At 32.6% G+C, this 23,272-nt stretch overlaps 1 protein-coding gene across 1 annotated transcript in view; it reads right to left on the bottom strand.

The window, feature by feature from the left end:
- Positions 1-11,265, bottom strand: part of LOC142344070 (uncharacterized) — a 31,872-nt gene extending 20,607 nt beyond the window's left edge. The window contains exons 1-2 of the mRNA XM_075395547.1: positions 11,122-11,265; positions 10,621-10,693 (exon numbers count right to left, since the gene is read on the bottom strand). Coding sequence (XP_075251662.1) covers positions 10,621-10,693; positions 11,122-11,195 — 147 coding nt within the window. The 5' untranslated portion in view covers positions 11,196-11,265. The remainder of the gene's footprint in view (positions 1-10,620; positions 10,694-11,121) is intronic.
- Between the last annotated feature and the right edge of the window lie 12,007 nt (positions 11,266-23,272).

The following is a 23,272-nucleotide window of genomic DNA, read 5'->3' as shown; positions in this document are numbered from 1 at the left end:
ATTAAGTGTTCGATTAAAACATGTTGTCTCTGCTACACACCAACAATGCATTTTCGTTGGCTTTGAGGCTTATTAGATGTGTATTTCTTTTATTATCTGAACAGAAACAAGGAGTCTGGCGATAAAAATAATGGGTCACTTTACAAAGAATAATTAAGACCCTTATGAAAAAAAAACGTGCATATGTTAACAGCTGTACAACAAACAACTACAAGTTACAAGGAGGAAACCTACTTCTGCATAATTTTGTCTCATCTTCATGACTAGAAAACAGTATTATCAATTAGGGTTGTAAACTGTGGAATCTACAAGAGGAAACATATTTCAAAAACAAGATGAAACTAATTCATAAAAAATATAGTAAAAACGAAAAAAAGATATAGGATCTTTGCTTACTGTTTTTAATAGGTACCCTACAGACGCAATGGACTCTTCCTCAACATGGATATATAAAAAGTTTTATTAAAAAAACGATTTTTAATGAGTGTACTAAAATCCTTGTTTATAGGGCTATATTGATCAGCACAAACTGATTGAACAAAATAACAAACTGTAGAGTCTTATAATTCATCCTACCTCTCAAGAGATTAAGAGACGTTGAAGCCAAGATTAAACAATTGCAGAAAGATTAAAAAATGGCACTCGTTCAAGTTCTCTTCTATTGCCAAAGGTTCAGCTGCAAGTTTTATAATTCGAAACAGCAGAAAACGTAGCGAATGAAATTGAAAAAAAAAATTACTCAAATAATGAACACTGATGCAATTGTCTAAAAAAGAAATCGCCCAAAAGGTTTCCAGGAACAAAGCTGCGTTTAACTTTCAATATTTTTTAACTTTGGCCAATCTTTGAATGAACCAAATCGACTTTTTAAATACGTGACCTGGTCACACTTGAAAATACTTTTTAATTAATTTGATAGAATGAAAATAAACCATTCATTTAGTGAAGAGAATAAGGTAGCAAACTGATTACCATTTTGTGCTATAAATTTTTGGCGTCCATTTGCCGAATGTTGCAGAAATGGCAGAAAACGTAGACTAATAGCATCTGGTGACATTTCTAGGATGGTGGTGCCGTAATATTTTTTGTTACGTTAATAAAGACAATTTTTGCGCAAAATGTTTAACCTTGAGCTTGACTACAACTGCAAAAGCATCAATGAGCCTGAAACTCATATCTAGATTTCATTCGTGAATCACCTCAGTGACAATTCAGTTAACATTTTTCAAGAGCCATTTTATCGATAAACGCAATTCATATTGCATTTTGTCTTTTAAACCCGCAATTAGCTATACGAGAGCTTTTACAAAACTTTGTAGAGGCTTTCTTTGATTTAGGTCTCATTGATTCGTTGTTAAGAGCAATCGTGGGCAACAACCACAAGCTCCAATAATATTATTAGAGCAAATGTAACTTGTGCAATATAATGTGATCAGAAGTAAATTATAAGTTACCTGTAAGCAATAAATGATTCGAATCAGAGTCCTCCAATTCTACGCCAATTAGTGCTAATTTCCGTTCTATATTTCGTGACTTCAAAATGTGACAATTGTTGAGGAGGCAAATTTTTTGGCAACTTTGAAGCTGTTGTACTCGATTACTTTTGCACAAGTCAACCGAGTAGCAAATGCTTTCCAAACCAATTAGCAAAGGCAATTGCGTTGCGTTTGCTTATTAACTTTCGGTTGTTTGACTTCTCAATTTGCGAAAGTAAAATACGCGGTGCAAACGGCTCAATACCAAATTGAGCACGCTTAAAGGAAAAACGATTGACTAATGTAAAATTAGAACTGAATTGTAGCAGTGCAAATTGGAGAAAGAAATTAAGATTAAGGTAAAACCGAGATTAAAAGGAAGTAACATTATTTCACAAGTTAATCACATATGAGAAAGTGCTCAAGAAATGTTTACATGCGTGATCAGACAATTTCCTGTCTATGATATAAACAGACATTAGAATATGTATGAATCATTGAAATAAATAACTAAATGGAAGCACCTGTCCTTCAAATGATGAACATGAACTAGAATACGGTAATGGATAATCTGATGGTTATATCCATCCCGTATGACATTTCCCCCAGTCGGAGAAAAAAAAATAAAATCAAAAAATTAGTACTTATTCACCGGTTATATACGTAGTAAAATATTAAATAATAAAATAGATATAAAGTTCAATGAATTTTTGAGTTTAATCCGATTCAGATTGTGACACTACTTCTAAAACTGTCATTTCTCTAGGTTGATTTGGGTTAAGATCCACGGACCATCTCTCATTAGTGTTTCGTGGTAACTCTTCCCCAATGAATGTAGAATCTGAGAAAGTTATCTCAGCTGAATAACCTTCAGTGTGCTGCATGTTTTCCACAATTGATGACGATGATTTTGGCTTGTGTCAGACGATGTGTCAGAATCTGACTTATCACTTATTGTAATTTTCCGCTTCTGTTTGCGCAAGATGGGTGTTATTTGTCTCGGTGTAATCGATTGCGGTGCGGATGGTCCAGCTTGAATCGGTTTTGTAGGCGGTGCCACGTTACTCGAGGGCGATATACATGATCGTCTTGACAAAATTGCACTGACATCATCCGGTTGTCGTTTGTTTCACTTGATCTTTTTGCTACCCAAGTTTTTTTTGAGTTAGAACCCTTCGATGATTTACAATTTTCTGCTCGAGTGTTTTTTCGTGAATTTTTTAGACCTTCTTTCTATGTGACGTCCCAATTCCGTGTCTCGTTCGTTTCTAGTTCCAAATTTTGCAATATCGGAATTTCTAACTAGAACTTCCGGTCTATTTGGTTCGTTTTAAATACTCGTTGTTGGGCTTACTTTACCAACTGTGCTACATGGGACAAGAACTTCATAGAAACCATCCAAGTTCTTTTTCTATCTTTGGCTGGCGTGAATTTTTGGTGCGATCTTTACTTGAATGTTGCGTTCGCTCCGCGGATTTGGTCTTGCGATGCCTTCCGACCACATGTGCCGCGATTTGCCATCTTTCATCTTTTCTTGTTCTTCGTGAGCTCGGGTGTTTGCTGCGCAAATCACTTTATCTATTTTTTTGTCAGAACACAAGGCCGTGTCCGCTCATTGTTCTTCTGTCAAGTATGCCGTGCCTGGAATTGTACCTCATCTAAATAATGTTTAATTGTTTTATTATAGTTTAATATTTTATTATCTGATTTCGTGGTGATATTTGAACTTGGTGTGTTGGATTTTCTACCAAAATATGCTTCAAATGGTGTAATGTCTATTGTTTTTGTTTCTTCATTCTTAAACGTTGTATGATTGCATATAGTAATGTTTTTAGGTTAAACTTTTTGTTTAACTGTGTTTTCAGACATGATAATTGACAATAGTTTGGAAAAGACGTTCTACTAAATCTATAGCTCTATGATTATTTGCGGGTGAATATATTGGTGTATTATTATTTTATGTACAAAATGTTTCAAACTTTTTGCCCGTAAAGCATCTAGCTTGATCTAAACTAACAGTTCTGGGTACTCCGTGATTATATATATAATTTTTTAGAAATTTAATTACAAATGTGCCAGATGCGTTATTTACTTTTTCTGCCGTAGGGTGTTTTGATTATCTATCTACGCTTGTAATGAAATTTTGTTCTATGCCTTTTTCGTTAATAATCGACCCACCAAAATCTATTTGGATTTGGTCATTCGGTTCAATACATTTTGCCAAAGGTGACCATTTGCAATGCGAAGTCACTGATTTTGAATTCTTACCAACTTCCGTGCAGGCTTTGCACTCGCTTGCTTTAGCTAATATATCCCGGTGGATATATGGCCACCAAACGTTCTGTGCTAGAGACATAGCAAAACTCCCTGGGTGTGTAGAATGGATGTCTTCTAGCACAGCGTCTTTGATTGCTTGGGGAATAGCAATTCGTTGGTCGATGCATATGGAACCATGTTTAAAACTGAGATCCCGCCAGTAGGAGAAGGTGTAGGGACTGATTTCTTTTAGCCTGTCTGGGTCGTCTCGGAGGACACAATCGCGAACTTCTTTTAGTATTGCGTCTTTTCCAGTGGGGATTGCTAGCAACTTCTTACTGAAAACTTTGTTGAGGGTGTCCGTGAAGCGTATATCTTCCGTTGTATCTGCAACACTGGTAGAAGGGGTTGTTTCAGTGTTCCAAGAACTATTCCTGGCAGGTGTAGATGGAGAAATGATGAGAAAGTTACTCGGGACTTTGTTGGAGTTGATTTATTGGTCCTTGTTCGTTTTTATTAATTGAGTTATTCTGATGCGAATTGATTCTGAGTTGATTTTTGGCAAAAAGCGAGGTACTGTTTTGGTGGTTTGTATTTATACTCAGGATTTTGTACTTTCGCGCTTAATTTGAATTTGAAGAATTTATGATGATTACTTGATTTAATATCAATAATGGGCTTTTTTGAGTATAATTGTTCAGATTGTTCACATTCTTTATTGTCTGACTTTTGCAGCGCATTTGCAACAAATTTGTTAATGGAATGTGATTTATGCAGTGATGTATTATTTGGTACAATTTGTGATTGTAAAATTTTAGAGGGCATATGCCTTGCGAATCAAATATTTAAATGCGGATTAACAGTTGAATTAAGATGTGTTAATTGTGGCGTAAGTGGTAATAATTTTTTACAATGTAGTCATTGCAATGCAACTGGTTTAATGTGAACTTGCGAACTGTTTTGTGTTAACGTAGGTATTTGCGGCGCGATTAGCCGATTTGAAGAATATTGTGGTGAATGTGACTTTAATATGCTATTAAATTTATGTATAGTGTTGCTTGTAATTCTATTTAAGTGTTTAACTGAGTCGCGAATTTTAAATATAGTTGCTACTACGAAATGTTCGTCATAAGTAGAGACTTTTTAAGTTTTGCAAACGGATTTCTAGATATTTAATCCACAAGGCTCATTTTCGCTCCCGGTATATGTTCAATTGTGAAATTATATGGGAGTAAACGTTCAATCCAACTAGAAAGTTGGCTATTGTAGGATTTGTTTGATCTCTGTTCTTTTAGTATGGACAATAATGCACGATGATCTGTTATGACAGCGAAGTTCTGCCCGTAAAAAATAGTTTTTAAATTAATCGATTGACCAAACTGTTCCCAGTAACTCCAATTCATTAACGCTATAACGTTTTTCTGTGGAGTTTAGAAATCGCAACGCGAACGCTATATGTTTCCATCCGTCGGGGGGTATTCTGTTCAAGTGCAGCTCCCAAACCTGAACGCTAAGCATTACTTTTCACTCGGACGTCTAGTTTGGGGTTAAAATGGCTGTTCTAAGTACTTGTGGCACTTTTGTCTTTTTATTACATTGAAATGTTTGGTGTGTTCCTCATTCCAAATAAATTTCTTAGATTTTTTGAGAAGTGGTCTAAGTGGGTGGCAAAATTGTGCTAGGTGTGGTATGAGTTTGCCAATATAGTGTAGTGACCCAAGAAAAAATCTCAGACGTTTTAATTTTGATGGTGGTGGTATTGCTAATATAGCTGCCGTTTTATTTTCAGGTGGTGATTTGCCAGTTTGGGTAAATTTGTAAATTTGTTCCCAAGCCATTCAATTTCTGTTCTTGCAAAGTGACATTTTTGAAGATTAACTCTCAAATTATCTTCGTCTAGCATTTTGTGACATAGGTCATATGATCAGATTCAGACCCCATGCTAACAATTATGATATCATCTAAGAAGCAATAGGTGTTTTGTAGACCTACAAGTGTATAATCCATGGCTTTTTGGAATTCTGCCGGCATGTCAGTGAGGCCGCAAAATCCTGTTTTGAATCTATAAATGCAGTGAATTCTCCACAAATGATGTTGAAGTTACAATTTTTTTAAGTATCTTTGTGTAATTGTAATAGACTAAAAGCATATTTGAGATCTATTGTTGAAAAATATACTCGTTGCCAGTTTTGAGTTTTTGTGAAGTGTTGTGGGATTGAATCTATTGACATGTCTAAGTTGGGCATTTGATATTTTTTTTGTGTATTGCTTTATTTAAAATTTTAGAGTCTAATGCTAATTTTATAGATTGATCTTTATTTACTGTAATGACGATTGGAGATATGAAATGTTCATCCGAACAACTAGACAACTTTGGGATATGACCTTCAATCTTTAAATGAGCTAATTCCGCCGTGACCCTAGTTTGTAAATTTGAAAGTTGTCATTGAAAAACCAATTCTTGAAACCAAATGTGGAAATTGTGCCGCGATTGTGTCTTTAATTTTACATGTAGAATTATTAACATTTTCCGCTTTCTGCTTGTTTTTGAACTGCGAGGCCAATACTGTTGAAGAGGTCTCTTCCGATGATGATCTTATGTCCGTCGTCCACAACTGTTAGATGAGCGTCATTGCATGTCCATTTACCGATTTCTGCTTGTTGTTGAACAACTGTGAGGCCAAGATTGTTGAAGAGGTCTCTACCGATGAAGATCTTATGTCCGTCGTCCACAACTGTTAGATGAGCGCCATTTCATGTCCATTTACCGATTTCTGCTTGTTGTTGAACAACTGCGAGGCCAAGATTGTTGAAGAGGTCTCTACCGATGAGGATCTTATGTCCGTCGTCCACAACTGTTAGATGAGAGTCATTGCATGTCCATTTACCGATTTCTGCTTGTTGTTGAACAACTGCGAGGCCAAGATTGTTGAAGAGGTCTCTACCGATGATGATCTTATGTCCGTCGTCCACATCTGTTAGATGAGCGTCATTGCATGTCCAGTCATTGTATTTCACCATTGTTTGAAGCTGTCAACGCTCTTTATTGGCTCATTTGAAAAAGTTTTCGATTCCTTGTTTTGTTTTGTAGTGACCCATTTCACAGATGGTGTAGTTCGTAATATTGTGTTTGCCAGCATTTTGGTGATGAGACTGACTACACTTCCAGAATCAATCATTGCATTTGCTTGTACTTTTCCAAACTGTTTTTGAGCGATTAAAGGTTCCCGTTGGTTTGCCGAATCACAAGAGATGGCAGTCACATAACCATTTGAATTGCTATCGTAGTTTGAGTCATTGACTTGATGATTGGGTTGTTGATAGCTAGTGAGATAATTGACCGATTCCTCGTCATCACCTTTTTCAGTAGAGTTGTCGATTTGGTTAACATTCATTTGCGGAGGTTTAGATAATTGTCCTTGTGGTTTTTTCGGTTTTCCGCATTTCTTCGCAAAATATTCGGTTATACCACAATTATTGCACTTTTTACCATTTGCGGGGCAAATTTGACGGTGGTTGTGACTCCATAGTTGACCACAATTGGCACAAATGCTATTATATTGGTAGTTTTGCGGGACAGTTGGGTACCGAGTGAAGTACTTACGGGTTGGTTGGTAGTTCGCGTTGCGATTGCGGGTTTGTAAATTGTTGACAGCATTAACCAAATTGGTGGCTATATACAAATTTTTATTTATTTTCTGCTGGTTTTGAGCCCCCATTTCTATTTGTATTGCGACCTCGAGAGCCTTTGTAGGTGAAACGGTTTCTCTCAACAATTCTTTTTGAGCATCATGGTCCATCATGTTAAGTATAAATGTGTCTCTGATGAGAGTAGTTTCCTCATCCCCGATACTGCAGTTTTCCGCCTGTTCGATTAGGCGACCGTAAAAACTTTCAACGGATCGGCCCTTTTGTTGCTTAGATGACCAGAATACGAAACGATCATACGTGATATTCCTAACTTTAGTGAAGGAATCATCCATTGCCTGCCAAAGTTCCTTGATTGGTCCTTTCTCGATTTGAAAATGGGGTTGTAGAAAAGTAGTGATGCAGGTTTCTGTTCGCAAATTCCCCAAGATTTATCCCCGCACAAAATGACAATTTCATCAATCTTTTTACATCAATTTTGCCAATTTACCTTCAACTGCTGATTTCGAGTTTTCGGTCCTTTTCCGTTGCTTGTGTATTGTTCTCCACAGGCTCCTTGTACGTCGGTTCGGGCGGTTATATTACTGTAGAAGGTGGCCCATTTAACAGGAGTTCAAGTTGAATCCTTTATTTTGCCAACAAATCCAACTTCTATGGTTTCTCCCAGAATGCGTCAACGTGAAGGGCGTCTTTCTAAACACTGCTGCTGACTGCACCATGTTGTACTCGATTACTTTTGCCCAAGTCAATCGAGTAGCAAACGCTTTCCAAACAAATTAGCAAAGGCAGTTGCGTTGCGTTTGCTTATTAACTTTCGGTTCTTTGACTTATCAATTCGCGGAACTAGTATTTGCGGTGCAAATGAATCGATACCAAATTGAGTACGCTTAATTGAAAAGAGATTGACTAGTGTTAAATTAGAACTAATTTGTAGCATTGTAAATTGGAGAATGAAATTAAGATTAAGGTAAAACCGAGATTAAAAGGAAGTAACATTATTTCACAAGTTACTCATATATAAGGAAGTGCTCAAAAAATGTTTACATGCGTTATCAGACATTTTCCTGTCTAGGATATAAACAGACATTAGAATATGTATAAAGCATTGAAATAAATAACTAAATGGAACCGCCTGTCCCTTAAATGATGAACATGAACTAGAATACGGTAATGGATATTCTGAGGGTAATATCCATCCCGTTTCACAGAAGTGTTTACATTTTTAAAGTTTATTGGTTTTGGGGCTCTGCAAATTGTACCATGTTTCTCAGTTTGGTTTGGTGAAGAAAAGAATCCCAGTGATTCTGGAATCGCGTGAGAACTGATAAGATTCTGAACAAAAATCTTTTTCGCGTACAATAAAAATATTAGTCCTGCACAATAAAAATTCCTCCCTACGTGATCATTAATCATGTAAAAGTTGATAAAATATAAATCAGATTTATTAAGATAATATTTCAATTTTGCTGAATTGTTCCCTTATAAGATCTTATGAGTATCATATCAGATCTTACACAATGAAAAATCTCGTAGGGCAGAATTTTTATTTTGTAAGAGCTGATATGACATGTTTTCAATAATTTCATTATAACCGTATAACGTAGCCAAATTCCGATGAAGGTCAGAAAATAATCGGTCAACTAACCAATTATGAAACAAAAAATTTTTTGTTAATTTTATTTTGGCGACAGTTTTTTTTGTGAGTTTTAACTGGGTACTATGGCTAAACGTAGCAGTCTAAGATAGTTGTGGTCTTTGAATAAAATTTTTCAACCTAGTTTGACAATCATTGCTTCAGAGAAGGCCCCCAAACTCAAAATCATATAAGTCTGAAAAGACAATATAAGATGATTTTCGCTTTGTTGCTCTGACATTCAGTTGTTGCAAGCTGTTGTTCTTCGACTACTGCTTGAAAAGCCAGTTTTAATTGTCTTCAATATGAAGAACATGCCATACTTTAACAGTTTCTATCGTATCATAAAATCTGATAAAAATGTTTATCAAAAACTATTGTGTCATAACTACAGTATGTGTCATAACTACTATATGTATTATATTTACTATATAATTATTATATGTGTCATAACTTTCTGAATTTTTATCTTACGAGTTCTTATTTTCTGTTTTAAAAATTACCCGAGTAGAAGTCGCAGATCATAGCAGTATTTTATAACACGATCTTTGAGCGCACTTGGGGGAGATGAGCAAAAAAAACAGAATTTTGACTTAAGTTCTAAACAACTGGACATTATTACAATATAAGTCTGATCAATTGTGTTATTTAACTCACGGACGTCCTATTAGAGATGATTTCATGCGCAAAAACGTCTCTCGAAGTTTGAACGTGATCCTGATCAAATGATGACCTGATATGGAACAGTTTTTCATTTTTCAACGGATTTTTTAACATGTTTAACACATGCTGTCTCTGATACGAACCACCATCAAAATTTCATTCTATGTTGTGAGACTCATTAGAAGTCTATTCTTTCTAATCATCTGATCATAAACAAGCATTCTAGGCGACAAACAAAAATTGTCCCGCTGCGATTATAGCAACTGGTAATTGAGGGTAATTGAGACATTTTTACCAAAAACTGTCTACGTTCGGCCATTATGCGAGCAACTTGCAACGATGAGACACAGAGAGGTCAGTTTCTCAAAGCCTGATTTTTTCCTATAAAAATTCAAAACATATTTATTCAAGTTTGATTTTACTTGGTTGAAGTTCTGACGACATCAGTACTCAATCAGTGAATGTATTGTAGCGACAATGGACGATTGGTCGTGTTTACCATACCTCTGATCAGAATAATTTGACCGCAACTGAGTTTTTTCGGAGCCAAGTTCAAGAGCAATTCAGTCTAGTCAGATGATGTTCACGAAAGTCTGATCAAAGGCGGTTTGGAACGACGCACAAAAGTGTGGAAAAGTGTCTGAAAAATACCCTTTTCGCCCATACAAAGGTCTCGATGTGGCAGCCTGAGCTTAGTCTGAGCTATGTTCACAAAAAATTGTGAAGAATCGTGTTGATTGAGACTAAAAAGAGGTTCATTTTGAAACGAATTCAAGTGCATTTAGAGCGAACAAAATATTCGCATGCAGGTAGGTGTCATCAGAGGTCAATTTAGCCTGGGGTGGTCTCATCAAAAGTTGGACCGCCTTTAGTGGCCTGGTCTGAGACTACAACCATGTATTATAGGACTCGCGGAAAAACTTTCTAGAATCGATTTGTTCTAACTTTTTTGTGATTGAACATTTGAGTCTCCAATTGTGTTATTTTCGCTTGAAGAGCATCCACTTCATCTACGCTGCTAAAACATAGAAGAATTCGCAAACATTTCCTACGGAATTTCTGAAGTTTTCTTACGATAAATGTCAGTACATGGTGTATCAGTGGTCACTTTGGAAACACACTCAATAGATGAGAGACGGTTTCTGTCGACCTCAGGCTGGGAAAATTGAGCAAAATTGTGAGCGATTACCTGCATACCACCCTAGCTCGAGTATTGGTTAAAAAAATTGAAGTTCAAAATGTGTGATCAAAATGTCCATGATAATTTTGCACGATCTATTCTGGGACTGTTTTCGTGGGAGTAAGCTGCCTGGTACCAGTTTATCTAGTAAGATTTTTCTGCATGTGATGATATTGTCTAGGATTCTATTGACTATTGGCGTTTAAGTTCAGGAGGACTGAATTTTTTAAAAAAAAACAATACTTTAAATTTGGTATCTTGATTACCTGCTCTGAAGTCGAATTCTGTGGTTTGGAACTATTTCACTGTTCCTTAAACTGTCAAACTGCATGTCACTCATATTGTAGTTGTTTATGTTTTGCAGTAAATACTAAATTGTTAATGTTTACCTGATTTCTTGCATCTCAACTTCGCTTTGTATGCAGACAAACAGCGTTCTCTAAATTCACATTTAAAGTCTCGAGAAATTACGACACTTTTCAACCACATGATCTGATAAAAGAGTCTGGACTGGGAATTATGATCGGAATTTCAAACATGAATATATTAAAAGGGCGATGAGCATGTTTACGTCTGGAACAAGCTCTGATGTTAGATTCCGGTTCTGAAGCCGATCATTTTTGATGGTTGACGCAAATAATATGAATTGACAGAGTGATTGAGGAATTGATTACAGTGATCTTAAAAATCCGATTACCCAGCAAAAAGACGCTTGACAGCCTTGATAAAAGACTTTATGAAATGCTTAATTTCATGCGGTTGATTTCATACCTATTGAGATGGAAAGCTCAGAATATCGGGATTTTCGTGGGGCCTCGATTTCAAAATAAATGAACTTGTGTAGCAGCAGAAATACTGGCTGTGCTCCTCCAAACAATCAGAGACTGAGAAGACACTATTCTCTTTTACATAGCGCTAACTCCAATGACTGTAGTCAGTCTATTAGATTAGTTGCACGATGTGTATACCTGATTCCGGTGTTAACTTTTTTATACATCGTTTTAAGTGAAAAACAACTTCAGAGTTTTACAGAGTCGGTTAGTCTGAGAATAATAGGTAAGCCTACTTCGCGCGCAGAAATAAGTATCCCTAGCTCTTTATACCTTGGGTCTGCCTTAACTGGAGCGACCAGTGAGCTAACAAACTCTAACCGTAAAAAGAACTGAGATAAAACGAAACAAACTATTCTCTCTTGACAAAAAATTTAACTTTATATAATTTTACACTTTTTACACTTAAAATTTAGAAAACGGGAACACAACCCCAACAAACATTCAATATAGCAAAACCAAAAAACAAACAATAACAAAATCAGCCGTTACATTGGCCTAGTGTCATCAAAATCGGATCCACATTCAGGCGAATTACAATTAGTTCTTCTTACACAACAGAACAAACGTCTTTTGCACAAAATCTTACCGTTTAAAACCACAAAGTATCAACACCAAGATAAAAAAAAATAACTTTTAAACACAGCAAAACCACTTAAATATCACTATTTTGCAGTAGAGCAACAACTACTCCTCTCTCTCTCTCTTTCTACCAGACAAAGTTTCACAACTTTCAGGCATACCTCTTCTCTCATATTCAATCGAAATTTATGAAGCTCAACTCACAAAGGGCTCAATTCTTTTTATTTGCTTTCCACTACTATTCATAAGTTATATTCCACTCATCTATGACACATTTTTCAACCCACTACCAGATACATCATTTGAATTTCTTAACGGAGTCTGGACAGAATTACAACCTTCAGACACAGCTGGTGCACTTGGGAAATCGTCATTCCAATTTTTAGAACGCCCAGCGCCCACACTCAAAATCGCCGCTTTTAAAGCCATTAAAAGAAAGCGTACACGAAAGTGCTAGTCAAAAAATTGAAAGTTTTACTCACCTTCTGAAAACATACATGAACTCTGCAAAAGATGCAGATTTATCCGAAGAAGAAATATTAGATTCTCTCACACTTTCATCTTGGTATAAACACAGATTTTGGAAAATTTTTGTGAGCCATTTTTTTGGCTAGAAAACTAATAGCAGAAACATACCCACAATTCATGGATAGACTGCCAGAAATATAAAACTACATTTATGATTCAAATTGGTTTCCTGAAAATTTCAGAACTATCAAAGAAGTACTATCGAAAATCATCCAAAAAAAATTGACCAAAAAATATAGAAATTAAAAATCATAACACGGAAAATCAACTATTTACTTTAACAAACATTCCCGACAATACAAAAACATCTCTTGAAGCGTCGCCAACTGAAAACCTAAATACTATAGATCATTCACGACCAATGGAAACAAAATTTAATGAAACCACAGAAATTGATTTTAACTCCACACTATTAGACGATGGAACACTTTCTTTTATCTCATACCGTAAACACTCTCTCGTTGGTTGACCTTGAAAACCACGATAATAAAAAAGGTGTTAGTAAAAAAAATAATAATTTTAATAATGAAATTAATAATAATGAAAATAATAATAATAATAATAATAATAATAATAATAATAATAATAATAATAATAAGAATAATAATAAAAAAGATAATAATAATAATTAAAATATTATTAATAATAAAAAATAGTAATAATAATAATAAAACTAATATTAATAATAATAATAAAAATAATAATAATAATAATAATAATAATAATAATAATAATAATAATAGTAATAATAAAAAAATAGAAATAATAATAATAATAATAATAATAATAATAATAATAATAATAATAATAATAGTAATAACAATAATAATAATAATAATAATAACAATAATATTAATAGTAATAATAATAATAGTAATAATAGTAATAATAATATTAATAATAATAATAATAATAATAATAATAATAATAATAATAATGATAATAATAATAATAATAATAATAATAGTTATAATAATATTAACATTAATAATAGTAACAACCTTAATGATGTCATATATGATACTACTGACAACTCAAACATTTATGAAATCCACTGACATTGAAAACCTGTCAATTCAACTGAATTAACAAAAAATGCAGACCCTCTAAACACAACTCTTCCAACGATACCAAATACAAACACAACCTTACCACAATTACCATGACAAAATTCAGTACACTTTGATATTCAACCTGTCATTTTATATAGATCAGTACAATCAACGTTAACCAATAACAAAAATATTCAATAAACTCCACAACAACTAGTAAATTTTATTAGACAATTTAATTCACAGAAAAATCAACAACCTACAAATGCTCCAACCCCTATTATATGCAGATTATATGCAGCAAATCTGGTATAGACAGCGGGACCTGAACAAGTTGATTCACCTTATCATGAATCATGGATTCTCAGACGAATTGCTATGATACAAACGGCCCTAATGGGCCCCGTACAACAATGGTTCTCACACCTACCTTTAGAGATCAAGTAAAAATGGCGAGCGTTTTGCCAAGAACTTCAAAAAAATTTGATAACCAACATTTGCAAACACAAGCAAAATACTATCACATTTAGAACAAGAAAAAACGGATGACACGACGTCAAAAACGGATCACCATGATACACAAAATGTTTCAGAAGAACAACTTCCAGAACAGCAATTTGATGATTTTCTTTTAGAACTAAATCAAGATACCCAAGATGAAATAATAATAATAATAATAATAATAATAATAATAATAATAATAATAATAATAATAGGAATAATAATAATAATAATAATAATAATAATAATAATAATAATAATGATATTAATAATAATAATAATAATAATAATAATAATAATAATAATAATAATAATAATAATAATAATAATAATAAAAGTAATAATAATAATAACAGTCATAATAGAAATAATAATAATAATAATAATAATAATAATAATAATAATAATAATAATAATAATAATGATAATATTAATAATAACAATAATAATAATAATAATAATAAAAATAATAATATTAATAACAATAATAATAATAATAATAATAATAACAATAATATTAATAGTAATAATAATAATAGTAATAATAGTAATAATAATATTAATAATAATAATAATAATAATAATAATAATAATAATAATAATAATAATACTAATAATAATAATAATAATATTGATAATAATAATAATGATAATAATAATAATAATAATAATAATAATAATAGTTATAATAATATTAACATTAATAATAGTAACAACCTTAATGATGTCATATATGATACTATTGACAACTCAAACATTTATGAAATCCACTGACATTGAAAACCTGTCAATTCAACTGAATTAACACAAAATGCAGACCCTCTGAACACAACTCTTCCAATGATACCAAATACAAACACACCCTTACCACAATTACAATGACAAAATTCAGTACAATTTGACACTAAACCTGTCAATTTATATAGATCAGTACAATCAACGTTAGCCAATAACAAAAATATCCAATAAACTCCACACTAACTAGTAAAGTTTATTAGACTGTTTAATTCACAGTACAACCAACAACCTACAAATGCTCCAACCCACTATTATATTCAGATTATATGCAGCAAATCTGGTAAAGACAGCAGGACCTGAACAAGTTGACTCACCTTATCATGAACCATGGATTCTCAAACGAATTACTATGATAAAAACGGCCCTAATGGTCCCCGCACAACAATGGTACTCACACCTACATTTAGAGATCAAGAAAAACTGGCAAGCGTTTTGCCGAAAACTTTAAAAGAATTTTAATAACCAACAATTGCAAACACAAGCGAAATTACTATTAGAAAGCATAACACATCTTTCCGGGAAACAAAAAAAAACACTAGCACTTTACCAGACAAAATTTCACAAGTTTCACGCATAGCCCGTCTCTCATATTCAATCGAAATTTATGGAGCTCAACTCACAAAGGGCTCAATTCTTTTTATTTGTTTTCCACTAACCACAACTTATATTCCACTCATCTATGACACATTTTTCAACCCACTACCAGATACATTATTTGAATTTCTTAACGGAGTCTGGACAGAATTACAAACTTCAGACAGAACTGGTGCATTTGGGAAATCGTCATTCGAATTTTTAAAACGCCTAGCGCCAACACTCAAAATCGCCGCTTTTAAAACCATTAAAAGAAAGCCTACACGAAAGTGCTATTCAAAAAATTGAAGGTTTTACTCACCTTCTGAAAACTTACATAAGCTCTGCAAAAGATGCAGATTTAACCGAAGAAGAAATATTAGATTCTCTCACACTTTCATCTTGGTATATTCACAGATTTTGGAAAATTTTTGTGAGCCATTTTTTTTGGCTAGAAAACTAATAGCAGAATCAAACCCACAATTGATGGATAAACTGCCAGAAATATTAAACTACATTCAAGATTCAAATTGATTTCCTGAAAATTTCAGAACTATCAAAGAAGCACCACCGAAAATCATCCAAAAACTAAAAATCGACCAAAAAATATAAAAATTAAAAATCATAACACAGAAATTCAACCATTCACTTTAACAAACATTCCCGACATTACAAATACATCTATTGAAGCGTCACCAACTGAAAACATAGATACTATTGTTCATTCACGACCAATGGAAACAAAATTTAATGAAACCATAGAATTTGATTTGAATTCCACACTATTAGACGATGGAACACTTTCTTTTATCTGATACCGTGAACACTCTCTCGTTGGTTGACCATGAAAACCAGGATAATAAAAAGATGAAAATCATAAAAATAATGATAATTTTAGTAATGAATTTAATAATAATAAAAATAGTAATAATAATAATAATAAAAATAATAATAATAATAATAATAATAATAATAATAATAATAATAATAACAATAATAATAATAAGAAAAATAATAATAATAATAATAATAATAATAATAATAATAATAACAATAGTAGTAATAATAAGAAAATTAATAATAATAATAATAATATTAATAAAAATAATAATAATAATATTAATAATAATAATAATAATAATAATAATAAAAATAATGATAATAATAATAATAATATTAATAATAATAAAATAATAATAATAATAATAATAATAATAATAATAATAATAATAATAATAATAATAATAATAATAATAATAATAATAATAATGATATTAATAATAATAATAAAAATAATAATAATAATAATAATAATAATAATAATAAAAGTAATAATAATAATAACAGTCATAATAGTAATAATAATAATAATAATAATAATAATAATAATAATAATAATAATAATAATAATGATAATAATAATAATAATAATAATAATAAAAATAATAATAAAAATAATAATATTAATAACAATAATAATAATAATAATAATAATAATAATAATAACAATAATATTAATAGTAATAATAATAATAGTAATAATAGTAATAATAATATTAATAATAATAATAATAATAATAAAAATAATAATAATAATACTAATAATAATAATAATATTGATAATAATAATAATAATAATAATAATAATAATAATAATAATAGTTATAATAATATTAACATTAATAATAGTAATAACCTTAATGATGTCATATATGATACTACTGACAACTCAAACATTTATGAAATAAACCGACCTTCAAAACCTGTCAATTCAACTGAATTAACAAAAAATGCAGACCCTCTAAACACAACTCTTCCAACGATACCAAATACAAACACAACCTTACCACAATTACCATGACAAAATTCAGTACACTTTGATATTCAACCTGTCATTTTATATAGATCAGTACAATCAACGTTAACCAATAACAAAAATATTCAATAAACTCCACAACAACTAGTAAATTTTATTAGACAATTTAATTCACAGAAAAATCAACAACCTACAAATGCTCCAACCCCTATTATATGCAGATTATATGCAGCAAATCTGGTATAGACAGCGGGACCTGAACAAGTTGATTCACCTTATCATGAATCATGGATTCTCAGACGAATTGCTATGATACAAACGGCCCTAATGGGCGCCGTACAACAATGGTTCTCACACCTACCTTTAGAGATCAAGTAAAAATGGCGAGCGTTTTGCCAAGAACTTCAAAAAAATTTGATAACCAACATTTGCAAACACAAGCAAAATACTATCACATTTAGAACAAGAAAAAACGGATGACACGACGTCAAAAACGGATCACCATGATACACAAAATGTTTCAGAAGAACAACTTCCAGAACAGCAATTTGATGATTTTCTTTTAGAACTAAATCAAGATACCCAAGATGAAAATTTTAACTGTCAGAAAGAATGTAATACTCTCACAGAAAAATACATCCTTTCTACATCGAAAAAAAATATTTGGGTATTACCGCTAAGAATATACTCACAACAGACATTCGATCATAAAAAAACGATTTCGCCACATCTTGAAATTGATTTTTTAATCGACTCGGAGGCTACACTTAAGGTACTATAAAACGATAAGTGGAATGAAATAAAAAATACAACAAATTACAACTGAAAGCATCAACCTTTGTTCTCTCAGCAGCAAATAATTCTAAATTACAGTCAAATGGAACGGTAAAACTTACTCTCTACCCAGACGTAACGGAACACAGAACTTCTCGTGACATCAACTTCAAACTCACTTTTCATGTCTCAAACACTAAATTCAATATATTAGGAACACCATTCCTAGATAAATGTGTTGAATCAATAAAACGTTCATCTCACACACTAAAGATAAAACACAATAGCGATTAAAAATTCTTAAAATTCTATGATATTTCAACAAAATCACCTACATATGAATCACGGTTTTTTCCCGTTAGCGGTGATCGTTCACTATACTTCCAACTTTTTGAGCACAGAATTTGAACTTATTCACTCACTGCATACGAATGCAAAAGCAAATATGCATATGTAACTATAATTTATCAACCTGATTTCTCAATTATACCAGCACAAAAAATTATGTTTTTTACTTAGTGGATACAAATAATGTCGATTATCCTTATCTATCCTTTATTCAAAATATTATACAAAATCTTTTAAACCTCTCATTAACACTTGTAAAATGATTAATCGGATACGCACAAAAAGTAGTTTCACTCATAGATTTTCAAACAACAAAATATTGCATCAATGAACTCACAAAACTAATGAATGCCTATACTTCAAACTACTTCACACACGGTACGTTAGAAACACTAACGAAGCTCTATTGCCTAAATGTTACTAAGCAATAAGAACGTGAATACAAATCACAACAAAAAATGTGCCATATACTATCTTATATCTCTTCGTTCACAAATACAAACAAAAATTTTCTCCAAATGTTCAATTCTAAACACACTAAACTGGCCAAAACACAAATTGAACAACTAGCACAATTTTTAATAAGATATAAACATTGCTATGCCACGACTAAATTTGATGCAGGAAAAATCAAAGTCGAATTAAACCAACCGTTAGAGCCAACAGCAGTATTCATAAAGCAACAAGCTACCCGTACACCCCTGCAATTACAGGAAAGAGTACAACGTTTACTTGATATTTTAACACCTTTTAATAACATTGCACTTGTGAACACCTATTTTCTCACTACATGAAACACATTTATTAACCCAGCAATTATACTCAAAAAGGGAGAATCCATTTAAATTGTCCTTGACGCTTGCCAGTTAAACACAATGATTGACAAAACTAAAAGTAGTTGGCCAATAGAGCCGGTATAGATAATTATTTTAAACGAATTAAAGACCCGGTTTTCTTCATAGACGACATGAATAGTGCATACAACCACAATCCGCTAGATACACCGTCACAACGACTCACCAATGTTGTCATTGCCGGACAACAATACTGTTTTAAACATAAATAGTGCATACAACCAAAATCCTCTAGATACACCGTCACAACGACTCGCCAATCTTGTCATTGCCGGACAACAATACTGTTTTATACGCTTGTTTGACGGTATTTATATCGGCCAGCCGCCTTTTGATCTTTTATGAGTAGCATCTTTAAATCACTAATTCGCAAAAATAAAATAGTCACATATCTTTAGGATGTTTTTTAAGATACTACGACAGACACAATGTTACAAACACTAGATCTATATCGAAAAAACCTCAAGAACAAAAATTTCTAAGCCTCTCCAGATAAATCCTTCTTTTTTCTAGAATCAGGCAAATTCTTAGGACATAAAACACAGAATAATCCCATACACACATTAAAATCTAAAATAGATGGATTCTTAAAATTACAACTACCAAAAAAAAATTATTTTGGTTTTCTCATCTCAAAATGTATATATAATCTACAAGTTATCTTGAGACTTTTCTACATTCAACTTTGAGATACAGTATTTTCAATGGATTCCAGAACTACAACATACATTTGAGAGAGTAAAAAAAGAACTTACAGATGGCACACTACGTCTCGCAATTCCTAATTCAGATAAACCTTTTTTTATTTTATGTGATGCCTCAAACTTTGGCAAAAGAACTACAGTTTTCCAGAAAAACCAGTTTGGTAAAATGGATATAGTTTCCGCGAACTGTCCTTTATTCTCTACCACAGAATTCAGACTATCAACCTTTCTTCGCCGCAAATGCTCTGCAGTAATTTACGCACTCTCTGAAAATGAATTTCTTATCGAAGGGTCACAACACCCTATTATTATCTATACTGACCACAAACTTATTCCCTTTTTTTCACAAAAGAGAACAAGCCGAATCACAGAGTTTATAAATTCCAATTGATTCTTATGAAATTCCCAAACGTACACATATTAAGGACGGAAGGCAAAAACCTTTCATTTCCAGACTTTTCAAGTCATTCAACTACAACGACAGCACAAGAAGACCATCTTCTACGGGTGGTTGAAGTTCCTGATTCAGTAAAATTCTTTATAACACATAACCAACAAACACAACCAATACAGTGCCAATGTGCCGTATCGAAAGAATGCGTTAACACAATAACAACAGAGACTGCTGTGGAATCACCACACTTTCCAATATATCTACAATTAAAAGATAACTATTTCAAATTACAACTTGAAAACAATCTCTACTATCACATTTCATGCCACGAATGTGAAACAAAAGCACAGAACCGCATTATCACAAAACTCAACAGTTGAAGCAAGATCAATCAAACTTAGAAAACTATCCTATTGTAAAACACACAGATGTTACACGGAATACAAATTAAACAGAAACTTTTACATCTGATTTTCAAGATGCAAACTATGCAGAATTAATAAGTAGTGTCAAGTTTTCAATCCAAAGGACAACTTTATACCCAAATCATCAGAAATATACAATTATTTCTATAATGACCAAACAGAAATTACAGATATATTCTCACAAGAACCACAACAACAAGATCCTGTCTTACGACAACTCCTTCTTTGTAAAAAATACATAAACCGCCCCCCTCTTTTTTCGTTAACAGTCCGAGCAAATAGGGGACTGCTACACTACTATAGATGTTTTCAGGGTTTAAGCATAAATGAAACCAATCAACTTTTATATTATATCCAAGAAAGGCAACCGTCAAAAAAATGTTTACCACTTTCTCTTCACAGTGTTTCATATCGCGCTTTCACATGACCTTTAAGGCCATCTCGATCCTGACAAAAAACTTTTGCTACAATAACAGAAAGCGCCTAATTTTCAAACGGTTAAAACATGGATAGCAATTCTAACACAAGATTGCTTAAATTGCCAAACGAGCAAAACAATGCCAAATTTTCTTATGGCTCCACAACAGCAAATTTCAGAAGTTTCACCATACTTCAACCACCGTATTTCGATGGACGTGAAAGGCCCAACTTCTCCATCTTCAGATGGAAACTTTTATGTATATTTCATTGTAGACGCGTTCACACGCTATGTTGTCCTTCATCCTTGTCCAAAAAATGATGCAGCATTTGCAGATAATATATTATTTGACCATTGGATGCTTAAAAATTTGAATACCTGGTATTTTAGTAACTGATAATGGAAATGAATATATTAATGGCCAATTTGCATATTTTGGCCGAGTCTACAATGTACAATTTAAACCACGCACACCGTATACACCCTGGTAAAATGTCAAATGGACTAGAAGAAAACAGCACTAGACAACTGAATACATTTTTACGCTCAATCTTAGATTCACAGTATGACACATGGTCATAAAGAGTCAAAACATTCCCATTTGCATTTAATTTACATGTTAGAACAAATATGAACCTCTCACCATTTGAACTCATTTTCCGCATAAAACCAAAAAAATCCAATGATATTTAACCAATCTTCCACTACAGACAGTTTTTGCAATTGTAAATCTTCAAAAAATTCACAATGCCACTCTTTCCGTAAACATTTGCATACTGATCATCTTAATCATGACCACCAAATTAAAGAACTACAAAAACGAACCTTTGCACACTGGTTTCAAAATCGAGACACGATACACTCGGAAATTTATAATGAAACCCAAAAATATTTAAATCAGAATAAACAATTACGCACATTCATAAATCGCCGCTTTGGAACGGCTCAATCACATAAAATTAGCATTTCTTTTCTTGTTGTAAATTAAGCTCCCCAAATTAGAATCTAAAGAAAGATCCAAACACAGAAAGTTGGACCTTATAAAATAATTGATACCCCCACGGTGGTCACATATATACTAGGGAACTTTTCACGTAAACAAATAAACCGTCTCCGACTACTTTTTATTACGACTTCAGCCTAAAAAATCGATTATCACAACTTCCAAATCTGACTCGTTTAGTCTAGACAAACCCGACATACCATCCAATAGTGAACGTTCCCCCACAACCTTGTAGTGTGACTGATATACCCGAAAGAACCTCGGAAAACTACAAAACAAGAGATACATAACTTAGCATAATACACTAAATTCCCCGTAGATAGAAATACACCAAAAAAAGAATTTCCTAGTTCTCCTATACAAGAGGAAAAATTCGGATAGTTTTTTCACCCTTCTCCCCACTAATACAATTACCCTCACTGGGAAAAAAACAAAACCCCTCCACAAAGCTAAAAAAACATGCGGACTATCTTTTAACCTGCTACCCTAGCAGAACCACAAAAATCCCTCAATCAGGAAATAAAAAAGAGGAAATTATAGGCCATTCTCCACGACAAAAAAGAAAGTAAATTAACCTAAACTTTAGTTAGAAACCGACCCCCAGATGGGTCTGGGAATAATTTCCCAATCTAATTAACGAGATATGATTCGGTAACTTTTTTCTTGCCGAAGAAATGTCGTGGTCAAGCTAGACCGCATCGTCCAAAATCACTTCAAAGTCCACCTCGCCTACAATTTAGTTGTCTCTCTTCTCTCTTTTTTCTCTTTTAAAACTCTAGTCTTTTAGCATGCTCAATTTCTCTCTTGATAAATATCT

The sequence above is a fragment of the Convolutriloba macropyga genome, chromosome 8, assembly GCF_964194025.1.
Source record: "Convolutriloba macropyga chromosome 8, txConMacr16.3, whole genome shotgun sequence".
NCBI lineage: Eukaryota > Metazoa > Xenacoelomorpha > Acoela > Convolutidae > Convolutriloba > Convolutriloba macropyga.
This window is presented reverse-complemented; position numbering and strand designations above follow the sequence as displayed.